This window comes from Crotalus tigris, unplaced genomic scaffold (assembly GCF_016545835.1).
Source record: "Crotalus tigris isolate CLP2741 ecotype Arizona unplaced genomic scaffold, ASM1654583v1 scf7180000024340.7048381, whole genome shotgun sequence".
Lineage (NCBI taxonomy): Eukaryota > Metazoa > Chordata > Lepidosauria > Squamata > Viperidae > Crotalus > Crotalus tigris.
The window spans coordinates 3725321-3738289 of NW_024100510.1; the positions used below are offsets into that span (position 1 = coordinate 3725321).

The 12969-nt window shown below is 40.8% G+C and overlaps 1 protein-coding gene across 1 annotated transcript; it reads left to right on the top strand.

Annotated features, from left to right (window-relative positions):
• The first annotated feature begins 6905 nt into the window (after nucleotides 1-6905).
• KCNRG (potassium channel regulator) lies at nucleotides 6906-11566 on the top strand. Its single transcript, XM_039326313.1, has 2 exons — nucleotides 6906-7736; nucleotides 10541-11566. Exons 1-2 carry the CDS (start codon nucleotides 7162-7164, stop codon nucleotides 10791-10793), a joined length of 828 nt encoding a protein of 275 aa, XP_039182247.1. The 5' UTR covers nucleotides 6906-7161; the 3' UTR covers nucleotides 10794-11566.
• The last annotated feature ends 1403 nt before the right edge of the window (nucleotides 11567-12969 follow it).

Here is a 12969-nt window from a genome sequence, read left to right on the forward strand (position 1 = left end):
GGGCTGTAGGGACTTTAGGTATTTTGTAGATAAGTACACCATTTCTCCTATAATGAATGGTGTAGGCTCAACCCTTTTTTTATCGGCTTGTGCTTTGTATGCCTGCCTAGCTTCATCTAGTGCTTTTCTAACTATTGGCCAGGTGTTTTGTAGTTTTTCCATCCATTCTTTCAGCGAAGGGATCGTTGGTTCGTTTGGGGTTAATTCTGGCATGGGGTTGAAACTTTGACCGGTGGCTATTTGAAAAGGAGTGTAACCTGTGCTGGAGTGGACTGCATTATTGTAGGCAACTTCTGCAAAAGGGAGTAAGTCCGCCCACTCGGTCTGCTGGAAACTAAGAAAACATCTTAAATATTGCTTAAGTACAGAGTTCATTTTTTCAGCCGATCCATTTCCTTGAGGGTGGTCGCTACATGTCAGTCCCTGAATGGTTCCTAAGAGGGATAAAAATTCCTTCCAAAATGCAGATGTAAATTGCACCCCCCTGTCAGAGATGATGCATTGGGGTGCCCCATGCAATCTGTAAATGTGTTGGATGAAAAGTTTTGCTAAGGCTTTTGCAGTGGGAATCTTTTGGCAAGGGATAAAGTGCACCTGTTTGGAAAACAAGTCCGTGACCGTCCAGACCACAGTATTCCCATTGCTTTCTGGCAATTCCACTATAAAATCCATGGCTATTTCTCTCCAGGGGGCTGAGGGACTTGCCACTGTTTGCAATAGTCCTGGCACTTTCCCTTGCAACCTCTTTGCCGTGGCACATTTTGGACAACTGGCTATATAACTTTCAATGTCCTTTTTCATGGATGGCCACCAAAATTGCCGTTTAATTAAATGTAAAGTTTTTACAAATCCAAAATGCCCTGCTGATTTTGTGTCATGGCAAAGGTGCATGAAAGTTACTCTTTGAGTTGTTGGTATATATAACTTTTCCCCTACCCAAGGCAACCCGTCTCTCATTGTGCACACATTTTTGTTTTTCTGGAACCATTCATCTGTTTCCAAACTTTTTCTGAATTCAATTCCAGTTTGGCTGTCCAGTTGTGGTTTTAATTTGGCTTGGGTTCTTGTGGTTACTGGTGCTGCCAGTTGTGACTCTGCCATTATTGGTCTAGAGTCTGTGGTTCGTGCGCTGTTATATTGAGGCATGCGAGATAGAGCATCTGCCAGGAAGTTCTTTCTCCCTGGTAAATGTTTGAGCTTAAACTGGAACTGGTGAAAATGCTGAGACCAGCGGGCTTGTTTGGGATTGAGTTTCCTGGACGTTTTCAGGGCTTCTAAATTTTTGTGATCAGTCCACACCTGGAAGGGGATTTTGTTGCCTTCCAGGAACTGTCGCCACGTGAGTAATGCCCAACGTATCCCATAAGCCTCCTTCTCCCATACGGGCCAGCGCTGTTCTGTTTCTGTGAGTTTCTTGGATGTATATGCACAGGGTTGCAATACTGCATCATTATTTTCTTGTAATAGCACAGCCCCCACTGCCACATCACTTGCATCTGCCTGTATTACGAAGGGCTTGTCCATGTCTGGGTGCCTTAGTATTGGTTCGGCAGAAAAAAGTCTCTTTAGTCTCTCAAACGCTGCTTGGCACTCCATTGTCCATGTTAGTGGCTGGCTAGGTTTTACTGAGGATGCTCCCTTCGTTTTTAGTAAGTTAGTGAGGGGCAAGGCTATCTGGGCAAATGAGGGGATGAATTGGCGGTAAAAGTTTGCAAAGCCCAGGAAACTTTGTAGTTGCTTTCTTGTGCGGGGTGGCGCCCAATCTAATACTGCTTTGACCTTCTCTGGGTCCATTTCAATGCCCTGTGGGGATATGCGATAGCCTAGGTAGTCTATCCTTTCCTGGTGGAATTCGCATTTTGAGAGTTTGGCATATAGGTGAGCGGCTCGCAGCTTCTTTAAAACCGCTCTGACAAGTTTGACGTGTTCTTCTTTTGTTTCGGTAAAGATAAGAATGTCGTCCAAGTAAACAAGGACCCCCTTAAACAGGTGCTCCCTTAGAACGTCATTGATTAATTGCATAAAGACTGCAGGGCCCCCTTGTAATCCAAATGGCAAGACTTTGAATTGATAGCACCCCATGGGGCAGTTAAATGCAGTCTTCCATTCGTCCCCTTCCTTAATTCTTATGCGATAGTAAGCTTCCCTTAGGTCTAGTTTAGAAAAAAATTTCCCTTTCGATAGGTGTGACAGCATGTCTTTCATGAGGGGCAGCGGGTATAGGTTGCTTTCACTGATTGTATTCAGGGCCCTATAATCCACGCATAAACGTAAAGAGCCATCCTTCTTCTCTCTAAAAAGGACCGGGGCAGCCACTTTAGGCTTGGCTGGCTCAATGAAACCTCTCTCCAGGTTTTTTTTTATAAATCTTTCCATTTCCTCCTTCTCCTTTGGGCTCATGGAGTATAATCTGGGCTTCGGGAGTTTTGCCCCAGGCTTGAATTCAATGGTACAGTCTGTGGGTCGGTGGGGGGGAAGCTCATTCGCCCTCTCCTCACTGAAGACTTCAGCAAGGTCCCTATATTCCTCTGGTATTTCTGTTAATCTTTTTTCCTCTCCTATGGATGCTTTTTCTATTCTTGATTCTGGTAGCCTCCCTTGGGGTTTTAAGTCCATAGGGTCCCCCTTCGGGAATTTGATTTCTGTCGTCCTCCAATTTACCCAGGGGTTCCATTTTTTCAACCATTCCATCCCTAGAATCATTGGGCATTCCATACCTGGGGTCACCACAAACGTTATGTCCTCTTCATGGTTGCCCAGGGAGAGGTGTATTGGTAGAGTGGCTAGGGTAGCTGGCACCCCCCCTGCTATGGATCCATCTAACTGGCCAAATGAGATTGGTTGTTCCAGTCTCCTGGATGGGATGCCCAGATTCCCCACTAGTGTTGGGCTAATGAGGCAGCGGGTGCAGCCAGAGTCTATTAAGGCTTTCACCTTCACAGCTTCGGGCATGGGGGGGATTAATATAGTCACTGTTTTGAAGATGGGTGTGATGCATCCACTTACCAGGGGTTCGCCCTCCGAGCTGTCATCTGAGGCATCCACCGGCCCTGTGGTGTAGGCTGGAGTTCTTTCCCCTTGGTGAGCAGAAGTGGGGGGTTCTGCAATTTCCATCATTCTCATGGCCGTTTCTTTTGGCTTAGCTGAAGACTTTCCGGGTTTGTTGATTGGGGATCTGTCTGGGTTGTGCTGGGGGGCCTTTGAGCGGCATTCTATAGCTCGATGCCCTTCTCTTCCGCACTTGAAACACCCCATTTGCTTCTTGGCTGTATCTGATGATTTCACCGGTTGGTGTGTCAGCTCAGGCGGGGGGCGGCTCCATTGTTTTCCTCGGCGGTGCCTCTTCAATATGTCGATCTCTGCTTCCTCTGCCAAGACGTACCATTCCTCAAGTCGATGTGGGTCCCCTCGGGGCAGGCAAGCATCATATAGATCATAGTTTAGTCCGTCTTTGAAATGGCCAAGGAGGATGTCTTCTGGCCAATTCAGTTTGCTGGCAATGGCCCGGAATTCTTGTGTATACTCAGCCACTGGGCGTTTGCCTTGCCTCATCGTTTTATCCTTTCACGGGCTTTGCGATCAGCCAGGGGGTCTTCAAATCGTCTTCTCAAAGAGGACATGAAACGGTTGAAGTTACTGAGTTCTGGGGCGTTGGAGTCATGCAAGTTCACCACCCAATCTGCAGCTGGTCCATCCAGGGCAGATTGCACGATCCGGATGCGGGCTTTGTCGCTGGGAATGTCCTGCCCATATTCCTCCATGTAGCTGAGGACTTGGGTTAGGAAAAACCCCAAGCGTGTTGGCTCCCCTTTGAATTTCACCTCCAACGGTGGACGTCTTGGAATGGATCGGTGCCTCCGTTGTGGGTGGTAGTGTCTTCCGTCCAGATTGCCATCTGTGGTCCGGTAGGGGGTGGGGGCTCCTGGATCAGTAGATGTCTCTGGGGTTGCAGGTTCCACGTCCCCCTCGGTGTCTCTCCCTTTGCGGCTCCAGGGGCTGGGGCGGCCGTAGGGCTCAGTATTCTCCTCTCCTAGGAAGCTGAGAGTTCTCTTCATCAGGTCAATAGCTTTCTCTAGGATCCAGTCTGAGTACGGTGCCCAGCTTCTTCCCTCTTCACTTGCGTGCAGGGATTTCTCCATCTCCTGCTTCCATTCTGGTTGCTTGGTCCCCCGTCTCAGGGTCACCTTTCTTGATTCCTTTCCCCACTCACTTTTCTTTCCAACGCCCATTGACCAGCGAGGCTTGTGGTCCCGTGTCTCCACCACTTCTTCTCCTGAGGAATCTGACCTCTCGGATCCCAACATCTGGCAAGGTTCCAACTGGGTCAGCGGCTCTCTTTCCAGGGAGTTTTCCCCCTCTCTTGCTCCATTGTCTGACATGGTAAATTTTTGCAAAATCCCCCGGCAAGGGTCTCCCTTCCAGGTGGATTAATTTTGCAAGTCCTGTCTAATGTAAGGACCCACCCCACTTTGCATCTTAAGAAGACAGAACTCTTGGAATAATTCTTCCAACAGGAATCCTTTATTAAGAAGAAGTGGTTGCAGGCGGGCTAGACAGGACTTGGGGTCCAAGCTCTCCCATTCAAGGTTTTAAGGGGTTCCCCAGCAGTCCCACCCAATCACCCCCCCTTCCAGTGATAGTTTCAGGCATCACAATTCCACCCCTTTGATGCTTTCTTCCGTCCTTCTGGATGGAGACTTCAAATAAACTACATGAAAGGTAAATAGCCCCTTTGTCATGGTAAGGTTCTTTGGTGCTATTTACATTCAAACTCTTTGAGGTTGCAATAAACACATTCCTTCATACTGAAGGAAGTGAGGGCCATAAAGCCCCTTTGTTCTCCCCCTTCTCTCCCTCTTATGGCAGAATCCAGAGAAGGCAGAATTGGGGTTTTCTATATTTGATGATTAAAGATGAAATATAATTGGATTCTGACATCTACTGTACTATGGCTAGGATCATGTATCACTAGTTAGATTTGTTTGAATAAACAAAACTGGCTGAATTCATTGTCAAGGTGGATTATTTCACACAATCCATAGTCATACATGTTATTGCTTCCTATGTGTGAATCCAGTCAACATCAATATTTAAATACCAATCTTCTTGAGTCATAACTAATGGAAGAATAAACTAAAGTTTGGACATTTGCAATACAATAGAATTTGGTGCACTTATATAGTTAAAGAACTTGGAATACTATTGAGTAAACCACATATGAAATGTTAATTAAATTACAAAAGGAAAACCAGGCAAGAACAGCTCTGGGGAACAAAATTATTGGAAAATATTAAAAAAAATCATGCGCCAGAAAATAACTAGTGCAAAGAATGAAGCTTCTCAGTGCACTATATTCTTTTTATTGTAGCACTATTCCCCTTGTCTGGAAGCTGAGTGATGGCAACTGAACTTCTTTTCTTGTTGGTTCAAACCAACAAGAAAAGAAATCCAGTTGCCATAACTCAACTTCCAAAAAACTCTACCTGGATAGCTGAGCATCTTCACTGACCTATTACCATTCTCATTGCCTCACAATAAATACATGTGTTGCTGGATCCTCGATACTTTAAGGTTATTGAATCATATGTATATTCTAATTTGCATACTACTATATTGCATATTGCATACCACCTTTTTAGGTTTTATTAACCGCCTCTGTTACTGTAATAAACAGTTCGTGCTTCAGTGAAAGAGTGTTTAATGAACCTTTTATAACAAAATTTGTGGGAAATTGATGAGAGAAATCTCTTACACTGTACCTAAATGTATTTGGCTTCCATTAATTTTTTTCTTTTAACAACAAAGTAGATTATAGTAATTCAGAGGTCTGAGCCTCTCTTAATGAGCTTTATTGTTGAGTGGAATATGAACCTTCATCTCAATTACCGTAAATTTAAACATCCTTAATCACAATAATATATTACTCCCTAAACTAACTAGGAAATGGATTGTGCACAAATACATGCATATGCTGTGCACCTAGATGGGTCTGTATGCTGTAGCACTTAAACTGTAGTTCAACTGTTGAAATATACATTGCCAAATTATTATTTTTTTATATTTAATATTAAATGTATCCTTTGACAAATCAATTTAAGTTCACAATTTAAGATGAATCATTGAATCTGAATTGAATTTCCAAGTCAAATCTTTGCCTTAATGCAGGGGTGTCAAACTGCTGGCCTGTGGGTTGGATGCATCATAGCGAAACTGCACCCACCCCATTGTTGGCAATGGCAAAAAAGTCATGATACGTCGTGACACGTCACGTGATGTTGCGAGTTTGACACCCCTGCCTTAATGGATAACAAATAGCTATCAGGTTCAAGAAACAAAGATATGGTTTGTAATATTGTTTAAATAGTTTAAAATGCAATCACTGTTCCTATATTATGAAACTTCAGCCCTGAATTTTAAAAGCATGATCATTTGCTTTTAGTTTGAGATCAGCACAATGTATAGAATTGTGATTCTTGTAGAGTAACAAGAATAAAATTATTTGTGTTTAGAAAGTAATCAAGAAATGATCCAGAAATTCAGCAAATAAATACATTTTTAAAGATCACCACAGTCATGAGGTATCTGGACTGTGGGCAGAAGTATAGATTAAGATTGAATTTTCAATTTTTTTGTGTGTCTTCAAGTCAGTGTTGACTCTTGATGCCTGCCTGGACAAGTCCCTGCAGTTTTCCTGACAAGATTTCAGAAGTGGTTTGCCATTACCTTCTTCCTAGGGCTCAGGAAGGGTGACTGGCCAAAGGTCATCTGGCTGACTTTGTGCCTAAGGTAGGACTAGAACGATCTCTGTTTCTAGCCTTTTCTCTTCACCATTACACCAAGGGTAGGCCAAGATAACTTTTTTTCAGGGGGGAAATGAACATTACAGACTGGCAAATCTCTAACAACTTCCTGAAATATGAGTTGTGAGACTTCTGCTGTCTTTTTAAACAGTTTAATTACAAAGTGCCCAGGAGACCAATCCTGTAAACAATGTGATGTGTACATATATTGTTTTTGTTGCTCGGCAATCCTATTCTTGTGAAATTCTACTGTAAGTGTAAGCAGAAGCTGATTTAGTATTTTGGGGTTTTTTTTTGTTTTGCATTAATTTGTATAATATTGGGATATATCTACTGCCAACTCAATTTTGCTGTGAAGAGGATGAGTAATCAAGATGTAATTGTTTTAAATGTCGGTGGGCTTAAATTTACCACAAGGCCTTCTACACTACAAAGGTTCCCTGAGTCAAGATTGGCAAGAATGTTGAATGGCAATGACCCTGAATTTAAGTTGCTAAATGGCCAGTATTTTGTGGACCGTGATGGAGTTCTCTTCGGCTATATTTTGGATAGCTTAAGAACGTTCCAGCTTGCCCTGCCCAGTGACTTCTCAGACTACAAGAGATTGCAGAGAGAAGCTGACTTCTATGAACTTTATTCTGTGGCTGATCTCCTACATCAGGAAAATTTGCTGAAACCCAAGCCAGAAATCTTAGAAATACGATTCTTGCTCCAGGAAATGCAGGGCTTTTTCCGTATATTTGGTTCCCGCAGCGTAACTATTGATGAGCTGGCTGACCGGATCACCACCTTTGCAGAAAATTTTATAGGAATGAGCTGGAAAAAACATCACGTCCCTTCTCAGCAGTCACTGACTCCCCTTTCTTTGGAGAGGCCTTCTCATCATGATCTTGTCTTCCAGTGTGGTATCACATACAGTGATCAATCTGTTGCAAGGTATTTTTGAAATTATTTTTATGTGTCACCGTAGAAACATTTTATAGGTTCTTGGTTCTCAATGGAACAGGTAGAATTACATAGAAGTAGTTATTACAAGTATCTGAATTTAAAATTAGTTGTTGATAACTTAGATATTGCTCTGAGTTAAAATATGATATGATATTATTATATTATATTCCCAGCTACAGTAATTCTAAGTAATTATGGGCTACATATTTTATCTATTACCCTCATGAATTATATCAAGTGAAGAACCCTGCATATTATGGAATGCAGTGATTTATTTCTTTCAGAAAATCTACTGCATTGTATAGCTGAAAATAGCTTGAAGTAAAACAAGACGGTACTATGGTCTCGAAAAAACAGAGCCATGAATGACAGACACTGTTACATATATGGATGAAATGGGTAACCTCTTTTTGAGGTTAATCAAGCATAACCAGCTGAGTCAGTGGATTCAAGAAGCATATTTGCAAGATGGGGGGAAAGCAATATCTTCTACAGTGGAAATTCAAGTAATTTTTTTAAATATCTTCTGTGAATTTCTAAAGCTTGGAAATTGTCAAATCCTTACTTTAAATGATGTAATTACTAACAAATTCCGAGGGTAAATAGAAATTCAGGGAACAGAAAGCTTGCTGACAAATATATAATGGAATCTTGCCCAAACTGTAAAAATCATTTTCAAATCCCAGTAATCTTAGAGGTAGGAGAAATCAAACCAAATTTTGCAACCATCTGAAGTTCTCTAAAAGTAGAAGAGGTCTTCTAACATGATGTTATCAGCTCTTATTCTCCTTTACAGTGAAAAGATGGCAACTCATTCCCAAGAGATATTTGCTTTCTAAGTGCACCTAATGCCATATCGCGGAGAAACCTTATCAGTGTTTGTGAAGTCAGTGTAACAGTGGAGGAATCAGTATACTTCTAGAGATAGAGAAAAGGGACAAAATCTTTCTGATAACAGTCTTGTTAGGAGCAGGAGGAAAAGAAAAGACAATACATTTAATCATAGATGCGAAAAAGAAGTTTTGCACATGATTGCGTGTGAGAGAATTCATTTCCATCATTTTTTCCCTATTTCAAAATATACAAAATGTTTCTGTATGATTACGGTCATGTTGACCATGCTGTGAAGTTAGGTGTAGTAGCCAATTTTCTTTCCTTCTCTAATAACATTGACATAATAGTGAATCAAGATTCTTATATTTCTGTGAACAAATTTGATATTTTGTCCTTCCAGTCATATCAGCAGGCAAACAAATCAATAAATTTGCTTAGCATTCTGACTACCATCTACTAAACAACTTAATAAACCAGCTACTTGTCAGATTAAGTTTAAGGAAGTTATTCTTTACTTATATACATGTGAAAGAATTTTTTTTTGTCCTGTAGATAGATAAAATAGCAAAAAAAAAATTAAATAGTTCTGCCGTAACAGAATTTGTCAAAAGCCACATTCGGATGGGGTGTATGACAGGCAATGCAGAGGCAAACAGGGTTGCAGCCAAAAGTAAGGGGGGGTGGTATTATCTCTCCTAAGCAGGCTCTAAGACAGTGATGGCGAACCTTTTAGAGACTGAGTGCCCAAACTGCAACCCAAAACCCACTTACGCATCGTCGGGTGCCGGGTGGGTGTGGCCCATTGGCTGGGTGTGGCCAATTGGGTGGGCATGGCTGCAATGGTAACGGCAGACAGGGTGGGACTAAAAAGTTCAATCAATCAATTCCAGCTTTGCAAGATCTTTTTTTTCCCTGCGAGAAGTTGAAATTGACTGATTGATTAAACCTTTTTTTTTTGTACATGGCGGCGGAGGTCTAAAGCATATAGGTTTTATAAAACCCAGCTGAAGGCCTAGGACTGGGGCGACGGCGCGCGTGCCCACAGAGAGGGCTCTGAGTGCCGCCTCTGGCACCCGTGCCATAGGTTCGCCACCACTGCTCTAAGAGGAGGACATAGGACTTACCAGAAGGGTGTTTTGAATGAGGGTTTCAAAACTAGGAGCTGGAGACTCTAGATTTGCAAATTCCCCATCTCTGATGGATAAATGCCATTACTGTAGATTCATCATTATTTCTTGTTGACCATATTATCATAAATCACTGAGATCATAAACACTGATATCCCTTAAGGTCACTGTGACTGGATGCAAGATATTAGAATTTTGTCTGTTCTAAAACACTTGCTATAGTAAATAATAGGTTTTGTATATATCATCCAATTAAGAGAAATAATATATGGAAAAGCAATAGCAAACCCCAGGACTCTTTCAGATGGAAAATGGAACTAGTGACCCTTCAACCTCAACTATAAAATTTTAGTGAAGTGTCAGTGATTATAATATAAAACATTTTATGGAAGAACCTCTGGCACTTGCATTTCAGAAGCCCAGCAAAATCTGTGCACCTTTCACAATCTCAAAACAACCTTTTATTACTGCAGGCCATTGAAGTTAACTTGTCTTCTACTGCACTTAAATCTTCTGTCAAACTTTAAAAATAAAGTCTATTTCAATTTAGCTTGAACTCATGGCATATATCATTTTGGCAATATAGATCTGGCAATATATTTTGCAGATATATATTTTTAGCGAATTTCCAGACTAGAATAGAGATCTGGGATTTTTTAGAGGACTCATAAAAAGAATCTCATGTTGCTTAATTTTTCAGTACCAGTCAAGGTCAATTAAAAGCTGCCTAGTTCGCCTTGAAAAAAATGCACTGTTTAAAATTTAATAAAAAGTGCATTGAAAGTGCTTAATAAATTAATACTAATGTATTTATCTCTTTTCCTTCTACAGATATGTTTCTATAAAACCTGATAAGAGGAAGCTGTTTAATGGAGCTAATGTTCTTGGACTACTGATTGATATCTTACTGAAAGATGGATTTCATTTACTAAGTTCTAGGACAGTTTCAGCTGAGGAAAAAATTGAGTGTTATTGTTTTGAAAGAATGAGATCACCAGATGTCTTTACCATCAATATCAGACAAACACAAAGAGCGACTACTATGCAACCATCAAAACAAATTCAGATGAAGAAGTCCAAATGATATAATATTCTAAGAAAGATTGTATAAAGTATAAAGTTGTATGTCATCCCGCAATTTCTTGGGGATTTGGAGGGCCATATAAATGTGATAAATAAGCAATTATGATTGAAAAAGAACACAATTTTTGCATGCAGCTTAGGGTTTTTATTAGATTTCTTTGAAATCTAATAAAATTAGATTCTTTGAAATCTAATAAAATGAGAAGAAAATCTGAAATGAGAAGAAAATAAATAAGCAATTAAAATTGAAAGACAGCAAAATTCTTGCTTGGAGCTTAGAGTTTTTATTATATTGAAGGGATTTTATTATGTTTAAGCTTGATATTAGTAGTGGTATTTTGTAATCATTTTATATTGATATTAGTAGTGACATTCTGTAATCATTTTTATATATAGATATGTATGTTTTTGTTTGTGCGTAAGCAGCTTTGTGGGTGCCTTATATTGGGAAATTGTTTATATGGAAGCCAATGCTTTATGTACAGGTGATTGCTTACATAAAAGAAGAAAAATGAAATTCAATGGTTCAGAAAATAAGGACGGGGAAAGGTGAGCTAGCCTGGATTGGTGTGTATGAGTCACTACCTTGGAATTTGTTTTTCTGTACCTTCTTGCTCCTGATACTGAGACTTGAGCCTCTTTGTTCTGAAGGGGTATAAAAAGTGGAAGAAATCTTTTCTGTGTGTGCCTTCACCTCTTTTTAAGAAGCCACAAAAGGGGAGGAGGACATCCAACTCTGTTTTGATCAAAATAAAAGTTGTTTGCTTACTGAAACCTCGACTCAGGAGTTTTTTTGGCTCTTTAAAATTCCTGAGTAGTGCAGGGAAATTTGTGAGGTTAAAAGGAGAGCCTTACATCCTGGCACTCAACTTCGGGCTTGCTCGAACGGGAAGAAGCCACAACGGCCCCCATGTCTGGAGACCCTTGTTAAGATCCCGGTGAGCCTTCAATTCTCAGGAAGACAAAACCGACAGCGACTGAAGTGTGAGTCTTAGAGCACTCCTAGGTGTTTGACCTAAAGACTTCTGCACTTTGTTGTCATCGGTAAGATCCATGTCCATGCAGATTTAGTAGAGCCAATGCAAGCCAGCTTGGGAGGAGCCAGGTATGGGCTGGTCATTGTAGATGACCATAGCAGATTTAGGTTCTGCTATTTGCTTAAGAGCAAAACAGAGGTTCAAGCACCTGTCATTTCAGATCCATCATGGCAGCGCCTGTTAGCGGGATGCACTTACCTGCTGCCCATCACGTCCCTTACCTTGTTGTGTCATTGCCACATCATCAGCCATCCCATTAAAGTGAATGGGACTGTCGGTGAGTCAACAGCTGGTCAGAGGAGGACCTGCTGCAGGACAGAGATGACAATTGCTCTTTAAATTTTTTGATTTAAAATGAATTGATTTAAATCAAGCCTTTTTACTAGTGATTTAAATTGTGAGTTAAATTGTGATTTAAATCGACTTAATTTAAATAAAATCCACCCTGGGTGGAAGCATGTCACTTTTAGAAGAAAACCAGAACCAAGAGCAAAATCCCTACTATCTACCCTAGCCCACTTCAATGAAGCCCCTCTGGAACTGAACAATCGCTTTCATAGCCTCCCCCTGGAGGAAAATATGCAGACACTCACAAAAAAGCATTCATCAATAATTTCTAAAAAAGAGGCACAACCCAGCATTCCTACAACAGGAAAAAAAGTGTCCCAGGCTTCCCTAGGGGAAAAAAGGCAAATATTGGTGATAAGAGAATCAACTTTTAGGGGAACAAAAACTATAGTCTGCAGACCAGGCACTCAATCTAGAGAGGTATATTGTTTCCCTGGAGCAAAAATTAAAAATGCAACTGAGTATCTTATTAAAATAATCAACCCCACGTACTACTACCCCTTTCTTCTCCTACAAGTAGGGACCAGTGACACAATAATGAATCTGAAAACAATACCAAGAAATTATATCAGCTAGGGAAGAATGTTAAACACTTAGGAGCACAAGTGGTACTTTCATCTATACTTCCAACAAAAGGCCAACTCCAATGAGGGAGCAAAGAATTTTAGAAACGAACCATTGGCTTAAAAACTAGTGTCATTTTTTTTAACAATTTGTAAGTCCATTTCCTTTTCTAATTCTTTTTTCTGATTTGTTGTTAAGTTAACTATCATTTTGGTTTTCGTTTTGTTA